Here is an 18,977-nt window from a genome sequence, read left to right on the forward strand (position 1 = left end):
AGGAAAGTCTATGAGACTCTCCTCTCCAATCAGCCAACCAAAAGCAGGAAGTGGAGTTGTAGCTCACGTGGTGGAGTGCCAGCCTTGAGCAAAAAAAGCCAAGTGAGAATGGAAGGCCCTGAGTTTAAGTCCTAGTACCAGCACTAAATAAATAAGTGTATAGTCAGCGTGACCAATTGTATGCCAGCCCCACAGAACCCAACTGCATCTCTTGGATAGCAGGGAAGTTCCTCCTCATTCTGGCCTGTAATTTTTCTACACTTTTTTTTCTTTTACACTGGACAAATTGGCTCAAGCAACAAATCCAGAACACATATTTTAAGGCACTGTCCTATGTGTAATGTTCGCTCGAGCCCCATGACCTTGGGCCAACCTTGGACCATTCCAGTCTCAGTCCTCGACTATAGATGGGGTCATACCCAAACTTCTTGTCAGGATTCCTTGAGATCATAGTAAGTGCAGCTTGCTTTCTGTCTGACATCCTCGCCTAGTGAGTCAGCCCTCGGCTTTCTGAACTCTCTCTACTCTCAGCTTTATCTGTCCATGTAACCTGGATCGACTCTCTTTCTCTTTTCTCTCTCGGGAGACTAGGCAGATGGCTCTCTCTCTCTCTATCTTTCTCTCTGAAGGTCATCCAGTCCCAGGAGGTATCTGGGTGGATTCCAGAGCTGGAAAGCTCCCAGATCCACTTGTAAATTGCTAATTCCAGTGAGGGAATATGGTCAGCATTCTCAAGGGGGTCATCTGCCTTGCCAGGAGTGTTGGTTCATAGACTAGTCTTCCTGGATAGAGACCCTGGAGGCTGGAGGGGCACACAGCCCCTCCCTCGCCAAGTGAGATGGGGGAGGGCCTGCAATTCAGGCCTTCTGCCCCATGGGACAGTGCTCTTCCCGACTGATGGCTCCTGGACTTCTGTGTCCATGCAACTCCTCCTCTTCAGCCAACATGGAAAGATAACAGCCTTCACCCTTACAATGCATGCATGCATGAGTGGGTGTGTGGATGGATGGATGGATGGATGGATGGATGGATGGATGGATGGATGGATGGATGGACAGGAGGATAGGCCAGTGAAAAGATGGAGTAGATAGATAACGGGTAGATAGGTGGGAGGGCATACAAGTGGATAAATAGGTGGGTGTGTAGATGGATGGTTGGATAAGTGGGTGGGTGGATGGATGGATTGATTGTGGGTGGCCAGGGAGATGGATGGGTGGATAATTGGATGGACAGGTGTAGGTGGGTGAAACAATGGGTGAATGGATAGGTGGGAAAGTATATGAGTGGATAGATGGATGAACTGATGGATGGATGGATGGATGGATGGGTGGATGGATGGATGGATGGATGGGTGGATGGATGGATGGATGGATGGATGGATGGATGGATGGATGGATGGGTGGATGGATGGATGGATGGATGGATGGATGGATGGGTGGATGGATGGATGGGTGGATAAATCAGTAAATGGATTGAAGAGTAGGTAGGTGGGTGGATGAGTGAATAAATGATGGATGGGTGGATGGATGGACTGGTAGGTAGATGGGTGGGTGGGTGAATGAATAGATGGGAGTAATATGGGTAGAAAGATGAATGAATGGGTAGATGGATGGACAAGTGGATAAGTGGGTAGATGGATGTGAGGGCAGATGGATAAGTGGAAGGATGGATGATGGATGAGTAAATGGTATATTTCCTATGTTCTTTCCACTTAGACTAACATGAGAGAGACTGAAACGGTATTGTAGGAAGACCCTCACCCGAGAATCAAAAGACTCACTTGAAACCTCATCTCTTCACCAGCTGAAGCATCTCATTTGTGGGCTAGCTGAGCCCCTAGTGTTTCCTGATAACAGGGCTGACAGCACCCAGTTCATTGGATGTGGTCAGCGTGTAGTTGATGACCGCCCCCAGATCTGCCACTGGTCCATCAATCATATAACCCTAGAACCCAGCCCGGCCCTCCGTCTCTGAGAAATGGCCGTGGGGCACTTCCTCCCCATCTCAGTCTGCCAGGAGAGCTGGAGGGAGGGCCCGAACATCGATTTGCTGAACCCTACCTCTCATACACACAGAGCCCTGAGAAAATGCAGCCTGGGAGCTGCCCACGCCCCGCCCCCTCCACCTCTCAATCAATAGCTGACTTCCCTCTTGAATGTCCAGTTCTGCAAAGGCTCTCCTATAATCTCAGCTGTTAACGGGAGGGACAAGGAAAGACAGACAGAGTGCCGTCCGGGGCCTCGCATCCCGGCTTTGATTGAATGACGTTGATAAAAGACCTTCCCAGCTTTTTTGACTCCATCCATGGGGGAGAGATAGTCTGGAGACAGCCGGGGTCCACACACAGGGGCGGCCGCAGGGCCGCCGGCCCTTTGACATTTCACTGGGGCTGGCAGACAATGAGGGGAAACCAGATAGCGGGCAGGCAGGGGCCCCCGAGGCAGAGAAACCACCCTGGAGCGCCCCAGGAGTACAAGGAAACCCCTGCAATGCCTTATCGGGTCGCATGGAGACACTGAAGATGAATGACTATTTGTTGTCTCTCAGGGCGGGTGGGACACACAGAGCGCCGGCTGGAATGTTCCCTGTCACGGGGCTCTGGGGTGGAAGGAGGTGAGGAGGGCAGAGGTCTCCCAAAGGCAAACGGCACAGCCCACACTGCCCACCCAGTGGGCCTCAGCAGGCCTCTCTGGCCAGGATGCTAGCCAGTCAGGTGACCGGCGAGGAAGCAGGGCTTGATATCCCATCTGATGTGGGGATGGATGAGTGCCCACCTTGCTACACAAAGTCCATCTCCACTGCTTTCTCCAGCTCCTCCACACACAGAGCAATCCTTTCTGTTAGAGTGGCTGTTTCAAACACAATCACCATTTGACGGGAAGCTATTTTCCCTCAGCCACCTCCTGTTATTATAAGAATTGTTTTTCAGCCTGGCGCTGGTGGCTCACGCCTGTCATCCCAAGCTACTGAGGAGGCTGAGATCTGAGGATCACGGTTCCAAGCCAACCTGGGCAACCAAGTCCAGGAGACTCTTCTCTCCCCAGAAAACTGGAAGTGGTGCCGTGGCTCAAAGTGCTACAGCACTAGCCTTGAGCAAAAGAGTTCAAGAACAGCACCCAAATCCCGAGTTCAAGCCCCACAACCTACCCCTCCCCTCCCAAATTTTTTTTTCTTCTGGGAACTTTAGGGACATGGGTCCAGCAGTAGAACACCAGCTGAGTAAGAATTGTTTTTCCTGGCAGGTTTTGGCCAGGTGGTGTGGCTCAAGTGGTAGAGCACCAGCTGAGTGAGAATTGTTTTTCCTGGCAAGTTTTGGCCAGGTGGTATGGCTCAAGCAGTAGAGCACCAGCTGGGTAAGAATTGTTTTTCTTGACATGTTTTGGCCAGGTGGTGTGGCTCAAGTAGTAGAGCACCAGCTGAGTAAGAATTGTTTTTCCTGGCAGGTTTTGGCTAGGTGGTATGGCTCAAGTGGTAGAGCACCAGCTGAGTGAGAATTGTTTTTCCTGGCAAGTTTTGGCCAGGTGGTATGGCTCAGGCAGTAGAGCACCAGCTGGGTAAGAATTGTTTTGCCTGACATGTTTTGGCTAGGTGGCATGCTCAAGCAGTAGAGCACCAGCTGAGTAAGAATTGCTTTTTTCTTGGTGAGTTTTGGGCAGGTGTCCTAGTTCGGGCTGGTTGCTAGGATACACTTTCAATCCCTTTCAAACTAGCCAGTTGCAAAAGAGTATGAACCTAAGTTCTGACCAATCCGAACAAAGGACAGTACTGGGTGTAAGGGATAAAAACCAGGGTGGCACTTTCCTCCCACCAGCTTGCTTGCTCATCTAGCTTCCTGCCTGTCTTTCTGCAAAAGCCGAAGCTCAACCTCTCTTCCTTTGGTGTCCTCATCCCCGCAAGACACCCCCCTATCCCGAGCATTTCCAGCATCCCCACCGCCTGAGCTGGGCCATCTTGCTGCCTCTCCACGGGTGCCCCGTGCCCTTTGGCTCCTCTGCAGGCTGTGTGGCCTCTTCTCACCGGAGAGCTACCCCCTGACACCCACGGGCCCGATCCTCCCTCATCACCGGAAGTTCCGTCTCCTCCCCCCCCCCCCCAGCTCGCAGCCCTCTCTCCAGGCAGAAAGGGTGCCCCTCACCCGCCCTAGGGGCTTCCTGCGTGTATTTCTCTACTTCTGCGCACTCTAGCCTCTTCTTTGCCAGCTGCTCTTGGGGGCTCAGCTTCCGATTTTCTCCTCCTCCCCGTGTGTATCAAACACCGACACATTACTGCATCCCGTGGCCAGCTATCAACAATTACAGAGTTACCTGCGGTCGCCCTGAGTTCCCAGCAAGGCGGGGCAGTGGCTGACAGCCATAGCTGGGCACGCAGTGTTTTCTGTGGGCTCTCTCTCCATCTCATCACACCCTAACGGGGAGTCAGCAAGGGAATCCTCCCTTGCCCAAGAGAGGTCATCAGAGGCCCAGAGAGGAAGCCGCGCGCCCAAGGCCACACAGCTGCCAGACCAACCACTGCCATTGTTTGTGCAAACAAGCCAGCCCTGGACGCCACCCTGACTTGATCCCTGGGAAAGGCAAACGCTCACGTCATCAGAGGTTTACTGGCTGTGCGTTCAAAGTGCTTTCCTCCTCCCCCCGCCTTCCTTCCCCAGCATCTCTGTATAAGGGGACTGCTGTAAATATTGAATCTAAACTGCGCTTTGATTCTTTTTAACTTCTCCTTCCCTTTCCCGCCCTCTCCACCTTTTTTTTTGGTCTGGTATTCATTTAATCGACCAAGCTCCCTAATTCAAACCTGGTGAGATCTTCATGTTTGACCCAGTCCCCCCAAACTGATCTTCAGGGCAAGAGGAAATTTCTAGAAAGCCGCTAATGGTCGCAGAAACAGGAGAGGCTGATGGTACGGAACACACACCAGCTGGATCTCCAACTTACACACCAGGCCTGAGTTCACATTCAACTGCAGAGAAGCCGGGACATCTTCTCGACTTTTCCCGGCCTCAGTGTCTCCTCTGCCAAGGGTGTTAGCACTTTTACTGGACAGACTTGTCAAAGGCCCCTATTAGAGTGCACCCTTCAGGAGGGAGGGCCCAGGGCAGGGTGTGTGGACAGGCCCCGATTTCCCGGGGGCAGGATTTGCCTCTTAGTACTAGCTGCAAGTCAGGTTTGCTCTCGGGCCATCTGGCCCCCAGCAGCCACCATACGGCGGATGTGCTGGCTGCCGGGCTAGGGAGAGGAGCGTGTTGGGATGATATTGTTCAGACCTTCAAGATCCAAGGGGTTTGAGCCATCTGGAGGCAAGGCTTCCACCAAAAAGGCCCTGGAGCCCACGCCAGGACCTACACTGGCTTCCTCCCTTCAGACGCCCAGGATGGGGAAGCCACATTCTCGGCTCTGCTGAAGGGCCCTGGTTTTATGGGGGCTTCGAGGTGTGGGGTCTCCTTCAAGGCCCAGGTTTGGCCTCCTGGCCATCCAAAGACACCAGGCCAACTGCCAAGACTGTGCAGTGTAACAGGCCATGCAAAGATCTGGGGCTTTTACAGCAAAATTGGCTACAACCGAGTCCGTCCTGCGCTGACACCTTTATACCAAGACTTGGTGACAAGTCTGACCACAAGAAGCTTATGAGAGAAACTTGGAGAGTTTAGGTAGCAAATACCCAAATGCTAAAGGATTGCTGATTGTCTGATCTTAAAGGCCATAGGTTACATGCTCAAGATCACCTTGGCCTCCCTGTGTCTCTCCTCGAGCCCTGCCCTGATGCACGGACACCCTCCTGGACTCAATGGCTGGAGCGCTCAGTTTTCTCCTCTTTAACCATGGCTGGGTGCTGGTCAGATGTCAGGTGCTATGCATCCACATTTGCAAAGTGGGAAATTCATGCAACAAGTCAGCAGCAGACCCGAGAGGCCAACCGGGGTGTATCCAGCCTCACTGCTGGGGCTGGCCCCTCTACCCATGTTCCACGCAGAATCAGAGTTCCAATGAGCCAAGCCTGACCACCCTATTTTCCCTCCCTCCCCTTGGTGGTACTGGGGTTTGAACTCGGGGCCTCATGCTTGTGAGGCAGGTGCTCCACTGCTGAGCCGCGCCTCCAGGACTCAACATCTATTTTAGGCCCCCTGTCCTAGCTAGGACAACAGGCCCACGCCACCATACCCAGCTTCTCCCGCTGAGATGGAGCTTTCTTGGGGATTTTTTCCACCTGGGCTAGGCTGGCCTGGGACTATGATCCTCCAGAGCTGGGCCTCCCACAGTGAGAAGCCGGCTGTCCCTGTGTCTAGCTAGTTGAAGAAGCAAGTTGCACAGCTCAGGCTGGGGCTGCCCTTGAACTGGGATTCTCTAAGTAGCTAGACTGACAGGTGCAAACCACCAATGCCCGGCTTCATTTTTGGTTTCTGAGAGCTCATGTCCTGTCTTGGCCCGCGCTGGCACAGAATGCTCCATCTTCCTGCTTGAACCTCTGTAGCTGGGCTTGCACATGCCCTGCTAGAAGTTTCGGGGTGGGGGAAGAGGGGGCTGACATCATCCCTTCCGACTTGGATGCCTTCGGCACAAGCGATCTGTTTCTCGTTTGACAAAACCATGGCGCCCCTCAGACAGGAGCTCAGGGGACCCAGAAGGAAAGGCAGGGAAGGGAAGGGGGATCGCTGCGATCGCTTGCGTGCGGGTGCGTGTTGTGTGAATTTGATCTGGAAAGGGAAAGGGCGCTCAGAAGCCACCCGGGAGAAACGCAGCACCTGTGCCTAAGAGGCGTGGATGGTTACAAGGCTCCTACCAGCTCAGCTAGTTAACAGATCCCAGGGAACCCATGTGGGAACAGCCCCTCCCGCCAGGGGGCGCTGCTGAGTCCGCTCTGCCATGCTCCCTGCTCTCCTGCGGGGCCACACTCTCCTCCACAGGCCACAGGACGAGGTGTAATGGAGCAATCTAAAGCACAACACCAAGACTGTGTGCAGGGAGCCCAGGGCTCAATTCCCAACATACACACTTTAAGTATTTAAGTCAAGTTGGACTATGCATGAAGCACAATGTCGCTTAGGATGAAGGTGTGCACGCATGCACTCCTGCCTCGTGAAAATGAGAAAACAGGTCTGGATATTCAGTTGTTTTTGTTTTCTTCAAGGAAGGGGCTGGCTTCAGATCTTATAGAAGCAGCTTTGGCTGTTAGCCCCTAGGGTTTGAATTTCTCATCATCAGTATGGGATTGAGTGTTGTTTCCACGCTCTCAATGAATGCAACGCACCCACCCACACAGCGGAAGGAAGTGATGGGAGGAAGTCCCGCCTACCTTTCCTCTTGGTGCAGTGGTAGAGGTGGCTCTGCTCGGGCACCAGTGGGTAAGGGTTGGGCGGGGGCAGAAGGTCCTGGGAAGAGCCGGAGACGCCGTTTTCACACTGGTACTGGGATCCTAAGTTGGACGGGGTGGAGAGAGCTCGGGGCTCACTGCCGAACGGGCTGTGGTTGGAGGCCACCTTCTGCCTCACCGTGCTCCGGGGAACCACGGGGTATTCTTTACTGCAAGAGAGAAGATGGGAAATCACAGTTATCTGTGTCCTGCTGCAGGTGGCCCGACCGGCTGAGTCACACCTGGAGAAGCCAAACAAGCCACCGAGGAAGAAACCCAGTTATACTCAGTGGGCTGTGTGTGTATATAGGTTATATAGATAACCTCTCATGTGACACTGTGATTTCATGTCTGTACATTAAGCAAGTAGGACTAGGAAGAGACTGACTAGATAGATAATAGATAGGTATCTGCAGAATGACCAAGTAGCATCTCTAGTGAAGAATGTCTCTCCATAGCCAGGTATGGTGATACACAGGTATAATCCCAGCACTTGAAGCCTGATGCAGGAGGATGAGGGGATTTGAGGTAAGCCTGCACAACCTAGCAAGACCCTCTCCCCAAACATAAACCAGGGCTTGCTTGAGCTGTTAGTGCAGGTGATAGGGGACTGGCCTAGCCTGCACCGTGCACTGGGTTCAATCCCCACCAGGGGACTGAAGACTCGTTAGGGAAGAAACAGAGGAGACTTAGAAAAGGACACCACATGTAATAGGTGCTCCATCAAGGGTGGCCATCACTGCTATTGCTAAGTTTGGGGGAGAGAGAGAGACGAGGGAAAAGGAGTAGGCTGAAGCCGGGAGAAAGCAGCACGGAGCGTAAGAGTCAAGGCGAGATCCTGTCTCTAGCACAGACGCGCATCCTTCCAACTCACACCCTTGCTGTCCCTGCCTGCGAGGCCAGGCTGAGCGCCGTGGGGGCCGGCCGCATCCTCCGGACCCGGCCTCTCACTGTGAGGGCCTTCTTAGTTCTTTGCCTGTAGCTTCCAGGCAAGCCTGTTTACCTCTCAAAGAAAGCTCCTGCCCTGCAGGAGAAGGGCAGTTTCTTCCAGTTATCTTGCTGGGCCCCGTAAGTCTGTATCCACAGCATGTGTTGGTTAGGAGTGATCATAATGGATCTTTTTTTTTTTTTTTTTTTCTTTTTGGTCAGTCGTAGGGCTTGAACTCTGGGCCTGGGCGCTATCCCTGAGCTCAAGGCAAGCGCTCTACCACTTGAGCCACCGCTCCACTTCCGGTTTTCTGGTGTTCATTGGAGATAAGAGTCTCACGGACTTTCCTGCCGGGCCTGGCTCTGAACCATGATCCTCAGATCTCAGCCTCCAGAGTAGCTAGGATGACAGGCGTGAGCCTGCTTGGCTCATAATCAGTCTTATGAGGCAAAAGTGCTGTATGGTGGTGGCTCCTACCCGCCATCTTCACCCCTCAGGAAACAGAGTTGGAGGATTGCAGTTCAAAGCCAGTCCAAAGCAGAAAAGTCCGAGACTTTTCCATCTTCAGTGAACCAGCAAAAAGCCAGGCTGGAGGCATAGCTCAAGTGATAAAGCACCATATGTGAGTGGAGAAAGAACAGGTACAAGTTGGGTTCGAGCCTCAAAAATAAGAATAATAAAAAACAAGAAGGTAAGCCCACGTAGAGACGAAGCCTGAGAACTTTGCACACACAGGGGAAACAAGCAGGGAATTTAACTACGTATTTTACTGTAACACCAATTTGTTTTTTAGGGTTGGTCATTTCTTCTTAGGTGCGAGACTGGGACTTGAACTCAGTACCTGACACTTTGGCTCACTGGCTGGCGCTCTACCATCTGAGCTGCACCTCTGACCCCTATTCTTTTTGAGAAAGGCGCTCACTGTGTATCCAGACTGGACTCAAACGCACGATCCTCCTGCCTCAAACTGTCTCGGGGTGTGATTCCAGGCACCGTGCCTGTGTATGCAAACCCGCCCCCGAGGGGCTGGCGGTGCAGCTAGCTCCGTGGACATCCCTGGACCGCCCAAACCCCCACATGTTCCTGGATGACCATATTTCAACGTACGATTGCTTTCCCTCACAACACACGCCTTGTATTTTGTGCAACGAATCTCGTTATTCTAAGCAAGGGTCCCGCGGGCTTCCACGCACTGAACTCCCGCTCTGAAACCCAGAAGGAGCGTGTACCAGGAAATCCTTCCTCACCTGTATTTTTTCAAATTATTTTTGCTGTTTAAATTCCAAATAAGCTTTGTCCCCATCCGTGCCATTAGTATCTATGAATTCTGGGCTTGTGGCACTACATTGATTCCCGGTAGGGGTGGAGAGCTTTGCTCCTGCCAAGGACTGGTTGGATATTTATTCTATCATCAGGGCCCTTGGGAAATGCTCAGTATGGACAGACATCCACTGGCAGTTAAGAGGAGGCATTGTGTGCTGGTTCTGAATTTCACAGGCTTTTGTGTTGTTGTGGTTGCTATGGTCGACCCTGGGACTTGAACTCAGGGCCCGGGTGCTATGCCTGAGCTCTTTTTGCTCAAGGCCAGTGCTCTACCACTTTGAGCCACAGCGCCACTTCTGGTTTTCTGGTGGTTCATAGGAGATCAGAGTCTCACAAACTTTGCTGCCCTGGGCTGGCTTTGAACCGCGGTCCTCAGATCTCAGCTTCCTGAGGTGCTGGGATGACAGGTGTTGAGCATCAGAACTGGTGGGTTTCTGGGTCTTTCTATGTCCCATGGCTCATACTCCCTGCTGCGTGCGTTAAACACTTAGCTATTTTAAAGTTAAAGCCAACACCTGCTACGTGCCCGTAGCGGCACGCGAGCATGCCCAGGGCTGCTCCACGCGCTCTTGCCACTTCCCTGCACCTCCATTTCACAGATGGAGACACCGAGGCCCAGAGAGACAGCATGTCCAAGGCTCCAATGATACAAAAGACACCACATCGAACCAGGCTCGGTAGCTCATGCCTGTAATACCAGCAGGAGGCTGAGGTCTGGAGGATCAAGATTCAAAGCCAGCCTGGGCAGAAACTTCTGAGAGACGCCATCTCTAGTGAACCAGTGAAATGTTGGACTGGAGGTGTGGTTCAACTGGTAGAATGCCAGCCATGACAAGCAAGAATGCAAGGGTCTGAGTCAAAATCTGGGCCCTGGAGCGCGCACACACACAGCACAAGCACCATTGTAGCCTACTATTCATACAGCCTCCTGATTCTTTCTGTGTCTTTAGTAATGAAATCTGAATCAAGGGCTTTGCACTCGCCAGGCAGGTGCTCTACCACTTGAGCCACACACCCCTGGCCTGTTGAGTCTTGATAATTATCCCCAAGGTTGATCTCAAACTCTCCATCCTCTTGCTTCTGCTGGGATTCAAGTAGCTGGGATTACAGGCATGCACTACCACACCCAGTGATTTCCCTTTTTAAAGCACAATAGGCTTTGGAGAAAAAAGACAAGGGTTTGGGGCTCAAGACTCCCTTCTCTGGCTCCTCAGGGGTATAACCACCCTGGTCCCCTCTCCCCACCCCTCCCCCTCCTTGTCTGGCATGGGTAAACCCCATCAGAGCTGCCAGGAAGGGCAAGTTTCCACGAGACTCCAGACGCATGCACAACACCCAAGGGCGTCCTGGCCCCGCTTCTCTGGGCACGTGAGCCATGTGTAGGGCCAGGCTGGAGCCCCCGAGCCAAGCACCGTCCGAGCCGCCCCGTGGGCCAATGAGTTGAAAGGAATGGAATTCGCTTTATAGCTTCCAGCTACGTCATGGAAAAGAAAAATAAAAAGAAGAAAAATCTAGAAGAATAAGAAAACACTAGCAAAGCTGTCGGATCTCGCCGGTAATTCTATTTGGGTCCCGAGCTGAGCTCAATTACTGGACTGTCAGCGTGCCAAGAGGCAGGCAGGGAGGAATCTCCTCGGGTTTTATATATTTAACGGGGAGAGGTTTTTTAATTAAAGAACTCCTGAAAAGTTGGCTGAGGGGTTTTACAAGGAGACAAATCCACGGACTCTGAGAGATCCTCCATGCGCCAAAAACCCCTCAGAATCTCTCAGTGAGAAAGGACCAGCCTGCCCTTGATTATACACAGTCCCAGAAGCAGAGCGAGAACGAAACGCCAGCCCTCCGCCCAGAAGCACATCGTCTTTCTGTGCCTCGATATGAGGCGCCAAGCCCAGGTAACAGGTGTCAGCATCTAGAGATAACCAAGTTCTTTGTCTCCGCGAGGCCCCAGACACGGCGAGGGGACACACTGGGGGACGGGTCATTGGGTTTGTCGGACAGGACACCCACGGGTCAGAATCTCCACAGCAGAATCCAGGCGATGATTTCAAGAGAAAGCGCCTGCCGGCCTGCACGGCTTTAATAGAGAAACCGGAGCAGGAGAGAATTGAAGCAAGAGCGGAGCCGGACGCTGTGGCTGCCGCCTGTCATCCCGGCTACTTCAAGAGGCTGAGACCTGAGGATCGAGGTTCAAAGCCAGCCGAGCAAGGAAGTCCGTGAGAGTCTTACCTCCCATGAACCACCAAAAGGCTGGAGGTGGAGCTGTGGCTCAAAGTGGTGGAGTGCTAGCTTTGAGCAAAGGCCCAGGCCCTGAGTTCAAGTGCACCACCCCCCGCCCCCCCTCACAACTCCATCCTGGGAAGACCTTCCCACACCTGGGCTTAGACGTGCTACAGAGAGACGCTCAGAGACGCTAAGCACCTGGCCACAGATTGCACAGCTAACGAGAAAACCAGGACGTGAACCGGCATCAGCCCCGGGGTGCTTGCTGTCCTGTAAACCTTGTTCGAAGACGCCTGCGAACCGTCCCAGAGACCGAGGCCACGTCTAGGCCCAACGCCAGTCCCACTGTCTGTATGACCCACTGCGGGCCCGCCCTGCAGCCAAGCCTGCCCCGGAAGAATAATCAGGGTCTCCAGGCTCCCCGGGGGAATGGGAGTCAATGGGGGAGGGGGGCTCTGCCAGGCTCCAGCCCCTCCCTCACCAGGGAGGGCAGTGAACGGCACCATTGTCCCAGGTCTGGGCTGTAAAAATATTACAAGAGAATATTGAAGCCCTTGGCCCGGGCTGCGGCTGCTAACGAACAAATGAACAAAAACGCCTGGAGAGGACATTTTTCCACTGGTGCTCCTTTCAGGGGAGCAGGTGGTAGGGGCGCCGGGGTGGGGGTAGAGAGGGTAGGGGTGAGGAAATCTCTGAGGGCCTGTGCACTGTCCCTGAGCTTTTTCTTTCAAGGCTGGTGCTCTACCACTTGAGTCGTAACTCTGTCTCCAGCTATTTTTTTTTTTTTGGTGGTTTCTTGGCAACAAGAGTCTCATGGGTTTTTCCTGCCCTGGCTGGCTTCAAACCTGGACCCTCAGATCTCTGCTTCCTGAGTGGCCAGGATTACAGGCGGGAGCCACCGGTGCTGGCTAAAGGCTGACACGTTCTTTGGGGAGCATGTTCCTCTTCATGACTTTGGACTTTGGTGACTGAAATGAAGAAAAGAGGCAGACAAGCCTTGGGGAGACTCCCTGGGGTCCTTACTTTCTAGCATGCTAGGGGGTGACTGTGATCTTGCACATGTGGGCAGGGTTGACCCCAGAGGAAATAATATTCATGTTTTTCTTCTGTCTTCTCAAAGTGATTGAATCCAGGCAGCAAGCAGGAGAAGGGCAGGGGCCAAGGCTCCTCCGGGAACGGGGAGGTGCAAAGAAACTATGTTTACCCAGAAACCCCAGGCCCCAGGAAGAAGTCTACACTTGCGCTGGCTACTTAAAAGTTAGTCTGGGAAGGCCCAGGCGTGGAGCGCACGCCTGTAATCCCAATTACTTGGCAGGCATAGAGAGAAGGATGTCGTCTGAGGCCAGCTAGGGAATCAAATCACAAGAGCGGATCTGAGAAATAAGCAAAAAGGATTAGGGGGTATGGCTCAAGTGGTAGAGCACCCACTTAGCAAGGCGCAAGACCCAAAGTTCGATCAATCCCCGAGAATGCTTTCAAAAAGGGAAAGAAAAGAAGGAATGGAAGGGAAAGGAAAAGAAGGATCTCGACTTCCTAAAACGGTTTTAGCACACGCTGTGGAGGAGCCCTCTGGAATTGTGGGAAATTCCTGGACCGGCTGTATGGCCCAGTCCTGCCTGCAACCTCTGCCTCAGTTTTACCATCTTCAAAATGGAGAGAACCAGGCTCCTTACATCTCCCAGAGAGAACACTGGGTAAGAAGCTAGGCCCTGGGTGGAGGGAGAGGATGGGAAGATGAAGGAACGGGAAGAGAGAGGAGGAAGAGGACAAAGGAGAGGGGAGAGAAGGGGAAGGAGAGAGGGAATGGAGGGGAGAGAAGAGAGCGTGGAAAAGAGGCGCGAATGGGACTGGCTGAGGTGGTGGGACACTTTGGGTCAAGGATGGCAAAGTGCGGAGGCACAAGTGGGTTCTGGAAATCAAGCCCGGCAGGTGGCTGTCTGAGCAGCCAGGCCCCTGATGGCCAACCACAGTCCAAGGTAAGACACACAGACACACACAGACACACACAGACACACACAGACACACACACACACACACACACACACACACACACACACACACACACACACACACACACACACAACCTCAAACTTCCATCTCCAGGCAGCCAGGCCCAGCCCTCACACAGCCTTCCCAGGAGTCTGTGGGGCAGGCCGCGGTACAGGGGAGGGGCCTGAGGGCCAAAAGCAGAGCCCGCAGCAGCGGGGAACATCAATCCCCATGAACTGGGCGTTTAGATCACCCACCGCACACCACGAGGCCCCAGGACACAAGAGGGCCAGGCCTGCCCTGTGACAGCCATCACTCTGCGCCAGGGAGAGGGAGAAGAGGGAGTCGAACCTTGGGGAAGGATTCCCACCACCACGGAGTCCCTTGAAATAGTTGGGCTTCTTTTGCTTGAATGGAGAAAAAGGGGCTCTCAGATCCAGAGTTAGGGGCCCCCTGGAGGGAAGGTTGGGGGTGACACAGGGCGCTGGGGGAGTGGGGAGAAAGATCAGTGTCCAGGGTGTCTGGACAGAGTCCCTGTGATGTCCCACGGCTGCGACAGAGTAGAGGTCGGGCTGTGGTCTAGCTAAGATGTCCTGGCATCTGAGCTGTGGTTGGATGACTCAAACTCCAGGAACCTCAGCTTTGGGGAGACACTTTGGTCCCCAGCCTATGCATTAGTAGCCCGAGAGCCTGGCACTGATGGCTCATGGCTATCATCCTATCTACCCTAGAGCTGAGATCTGAAGGATTGAGGGTTCAAGGCCAGCCTGGTCAAAAAGTCTGAGACTCTGTGTCCAAAATCAGCAAAAAGCAGGACTGGGGGCATGGCTTAAGTGGTAGAGCACCACCCTGCCACAATTTGACAGCATCTGATCATGAATGCTCCATAAACACCAGCTGAGCATCCCTAAATCCCCAAATGCTCCCAGATCCAAAACATGGTACTCCAAATTGGAAAGTTCACACCTGTTTCCTGTCACAGGTGTTCAGCTGTAGGTGCAGGAGTTGGGGGTGTGGCTCAGTGATAGAACACTGGCCTAGTAGGGAGTGGGCTGGGGTACATCCCCAGCATCACAAAGAAAACAGAAGCAAACAAAGCAGAAAGCCACCCAGGTACAGGAAAAGCACTGCACAGCATAGCCTTCTGCTTTTGTGTTGTAAGGTGTGAGGAAATCTAAATGAATTCCATGCTTAGGCTCAGGTCTTCTCTCCATGACTCATTATATAAGTTCAAATATTGTTTTTCCTTTGCTGGTCCTAGGGCTTGAGTTCTGGGCCTGGGTACTGTCCCTGAGCTGTTTGTGCTCAGGGCTAATGCTCTACCACTTGAGCCACAGCACCACTTCTGGCTTTTCCTGAGTAGTTTAGTGAAGATAAGAGGCTCACAGACTTCCCTTCCCCAGGCTGGCTTTGAACTCGATCCTCAGATCTCAGCCTCCTGAGTAGCTGGGATGACAGGCGTGAGCCACCGGCTCCTGGCTGTGTACCAGTACTTTGAAGTCCAGTATCTGAAATGTTCCTGGTCCCATCTCTGAGAATAGGTGGCCGTTGTGGGCAAGAGAAGAAAAACCTGGAGCTAAGGGTCCGGGGCTCCTGCGTGTATGGATTCTGGGGTTGGCATGTCACTGCTGGGCATCAAAGCAGCCCCTCTCCCACATCTCAACGAGCTGGGCAGTCCTGGTAGGTCCGCCTAGAGTCTGGCCTTGCCAGGATGTACCGGGCCAATGCCCATCCCCACCCCCCACGGCAGGGCATTGCTAAACCTGACACTGTGTGAAGGTCGCGGGAGTAGGGACATTTGTCCTCAGCTGTGGGAATCCAAGCTCCCGGCTCCCTCCCTAAATCTCTGACCTACAAATGATGAGCAGAACCAAGGTGCCTCCTGGCACTGCCCATGGAACCATGCCCACAGTGGTGCTTTTTGCTGTCCCTACGCACCCCAGCAATGCCTGGTCTCTTCTAGCACGGTGTTAGCGCCATCTGGCAGATTGCAACTCTGGGACCCAGGGAGACCGGGAGGGCCTCAGAGCCTTCCGTAGAACGGCCGCGGTCACGTGTACCTCGGAGTCACCGGGAAAGCCAGGGCACCCCAAGATCCCACAGTGGCTGGCCTGAGGGGGGGGTGTCATCACACACAGAGTGAACGCAGCAGACTGGGGGCTGAGACCCCTCCGCGGGCCATGCGAGGGTGCGGGTGTCATTTGTTACGCAGCAGTGGGTGACTGGCTTTGCAGGCTGTGGTTTGGAGAAGAGGCCCTTGAATTGAGAGCTTGGTCCTCAGCTCATGGCACTATTACCCTAAGGGGCCTCACACCTGTAATCCCGGCTACTCGGGAGGTGGAGATCGGAAGCTCATACCTGGCCTAGGTCGAAGTTTAGTGAGACCGTATCTCAATAACCAAGTCAAATGTGGTGGTGCACACCTGTAGCCCCAGCTACTTTTAGGTGATAGAAGGAGGAGAACTGTGGTCTGAGGCTGATCTGAGGAGATACCTTTCTGAAAGACGAATGAAAAGGACTGGGGGTCGGGTTCGAGGGAGGACTCAGGGGCTAGCGGAAATTAAAGGGTGAGGAAGAGCCCTCCAAGGAGATAGTGCGGACCTGGCCCCTTCCCAGCTCAGACCGCAAGCCTCTAACTCTTCATTTCACCCTGGCAGTGGCCCTCAAAGCAAACCAGAAACAAACAGATGCGTCTCTGGGTCTCCGCTTCCCCTGTACAACAGGGAGAGGTTGGCTTGAACGCTGTCTTCTCTCCCTTCAGCCTCTCGTGCTCCGGATCTCTGGAGCCGGCTGTCCTCACCCCCACGGGGCCTCTAACGCTGCCTTCCAGGGACCTCCTGAATCTGAACTCCCTGCTCTGCTCCTCTGTCCCACTCCAGAAAATTCTTCCTCCCGGCACGTGTAAATCGCAGCCACCCGTCCCCAGAGTCCTTCATCCCAGCCCAGGCCCAGTGGGGCCTGTGTCTCCCAGGAGGCCCGCACGTGGTCCAAAGCCCACCCCAAGGCCCACTGAGGAAGAACAGTGAAGACACAGCTCTGGACCTCCCCCAGCTGAGCCTGGCGCTGTTCCCAGCTCCTGTTCTGGTCACCTGCCCTGCCCATGCCCTGCCCTGCCCTGCCCATGCCCTGCCCATGCCCTGCCCTGCCCTGCCCTGCCCTGCCCATGCCCTGCCCTGCCCTGCCCTGCCCTGCCCATGCCCATGCCCTGCCCTGCCCTGCCCTGCCCATGCCCTGCCCTGCCCTGCCCATGCCCATGCCCTGCTCTGCCCATGCCCTGCCCTGCCCTGCCCATGTCCTGCCCTGCCCTGCCCTGCCCATGTCCTGCCCTGCCCTGCCCTGCCCGCAGTCACCCAGCTCAGCATCCACATACTGCTGCCCGGCTAGTACCGTCCCCTTGCTGAACACCACTTCCTCCCTCGCTCCCTCCCTCCATCCCTCCATCCCTTTCTTCCTCCCTTCCTTCTCTTTTGTCTTTCTCTTTCCCTTTTCTTTCTTCCATCTCTCTCTCCTTCTTTCTTCCCTCTCCATCTTCCTGCCTGCCTGTCTTTGCTTTGTTCCCTCTTTCCTTTGTTCCTTCTCTTCCTCCTTCCCTCCTTTCCTTCCTTTCCTTCCCTCCCTCCTTTCTTTCCCTTCTTTCCTTCCTTGCCTCCCTTCCTCTCCTCCCTCCCTTCCTCTCCTCCCTCCCTTCCTCTCCTCCCTCCCTTCCTCTCCTCCCTCCCTTCCTCTTTTCTATTTTCTTTTCCTTCCTTCCTTCCTCCCTCCCCCTCCCCCTCCCCCTCTACTTCCAACTTAATCTCACCCCCCCCAACCCCTATGAAGTCACAGCGCCACACCACAAGCCTCCGCCATCTCCAGCCGGCCCCCGACAGCCTTTCTAAATAATCCCGAGCACGTTTCCCTCCATCGCTGGAGACTGGTGGCTCAAACGCTTTCTTCATTCCTTTGCATTACGCTCCCGTCTTTATACCGGGCAGCAGCCACCACCCTGGTTCCTTGAGACCGTCCATGGAGGGTGGAAAATAACTTAGGCATCCTCTGCATTTTCCCAAACAGGGTCAGGCGAGGAGAGCCAGCAGGGTGCGCGCCCAGGCCAAGTGAGCCCTGGGGTGCAGGGCCCCACCCCCTCTCCTCACTGTTGGAAGCAGAGGGAGCCCGGTCCCTCCCGCCAGCCAGCTGTCACCGGCGTGTGGAGGACAGGAAACAGGATGACAAGATTAACAGTGGGGCCCTACTCCTGTGCCTGCCTGGCTGTTATCGAGACTCACCCCGAGAGCCCCAGCCAGCCCTGTCACTACCTGGGGGTTGGGACCACGGCCCAAAATAAATCCATCGCCCGCCAGGACAGAGCTGAGAGGGGCAGGAAGTGCTCTCCCAAGCCAGGGGGCATCTGATTCAACCCGTCCGAGCACTTTCTCACGTCATGTTCACACGGTCCCCTAGAAAGCGGAAGCTAGGCTTCTCTGTACCCATTTCACAGAGCGGGGCACTGAGGCCCGAGGACGGGAAAAAGCAGAGCCAAGGGCTGGCCTCCTCTCACTGCCGCTCGATATTCCATCCTCATGGTCCCCCAAGAGCATCAGGGAGCCTGTGGCCCTGGCTACCCCGCCCAGCCCGGTCAGTGGGTAGTTCACTCCGCAGGTCCCCAGTACAACCCACAGGGCCACAAAGATGGAATCCAGCATCAACCACCGAGGACCTGCCACGCTTTCCGCCCCACCATCTGCCAAGCTCCTACTGGAAGGAGACCTGGCTAACCCCAGGGCAGGCAGGACAAGAGTGGTCCAGAACTAGGCCCCACCCACCCCTCCTCCGTCACTGGGGGGCATGGCCTGGATGGGGCGTGGCCTCCCAGAGCAGAGGTCTCTGGACCCTGCACTAAAGGTAAAACCAAGAGACCCGAGTGGCGTTATCTTAGGTTTTACAAGATCTCTGCAGCAGCTGCCTGGGGAAGAAGGTTCTGGAAGGGAAGAGAGCTGCAGGGTGGGGTCCGAGTCAGTCAGGAGGCTGTGGTGGCTGATGAGAGCTGGGCTGGTTGGAATTAGCAGGGTGGCAGGTAAGAAAGAGAAGGTCAGTGGTTGAGGTTGTGCTTAGGCTATACCTGGTCGGATGGACCAGGTATAGTGACTGAGTAAGCAAGGGGGTGTGGGCAGTGCTGCTGAACCCTTAAGCC

General features: G+C 54.4%; 1 protein-coding gene across 1 annotated transcript in view; it reads right to left on the minus strand.

Annotated features, from left to right (window-relative positions):
- Positions 1–18,977, minus strand: part of Tbx5 (T-box transcription factor 5) — a 38,119-nt gene that overhangs the window by 2,980 nt on the left and 16,162 nt on the right. The window contains exon 7 of the mRNA XM_042671636.1: positions 7,288–7,514. Coding sequence (XP_042527570.1) covers positions 7,288–7,514 — 227 coding nt within the window. The remainder of the gene's footprint in view (positions 1–7,287; positions 7,515–18,977) is intronic.

The sequence above is a fragment of the Dipodomys spectabilis genome, unplaced genomic scaffold, assembly GCF_019054845.1.
Source record: "Dipodomys spectabilis isolate Male_0828 unplaced genomic scaffold, ASM1905484v1 ptg000649l, whole genome shotgun sequence".
Classification (NCBI taxonomy): Eukaryota; Metazoa; Chordata; class Mammalia; order Rodentia; family Heteromyidae; genus Dipodomys; species Dipodomys spectabilis.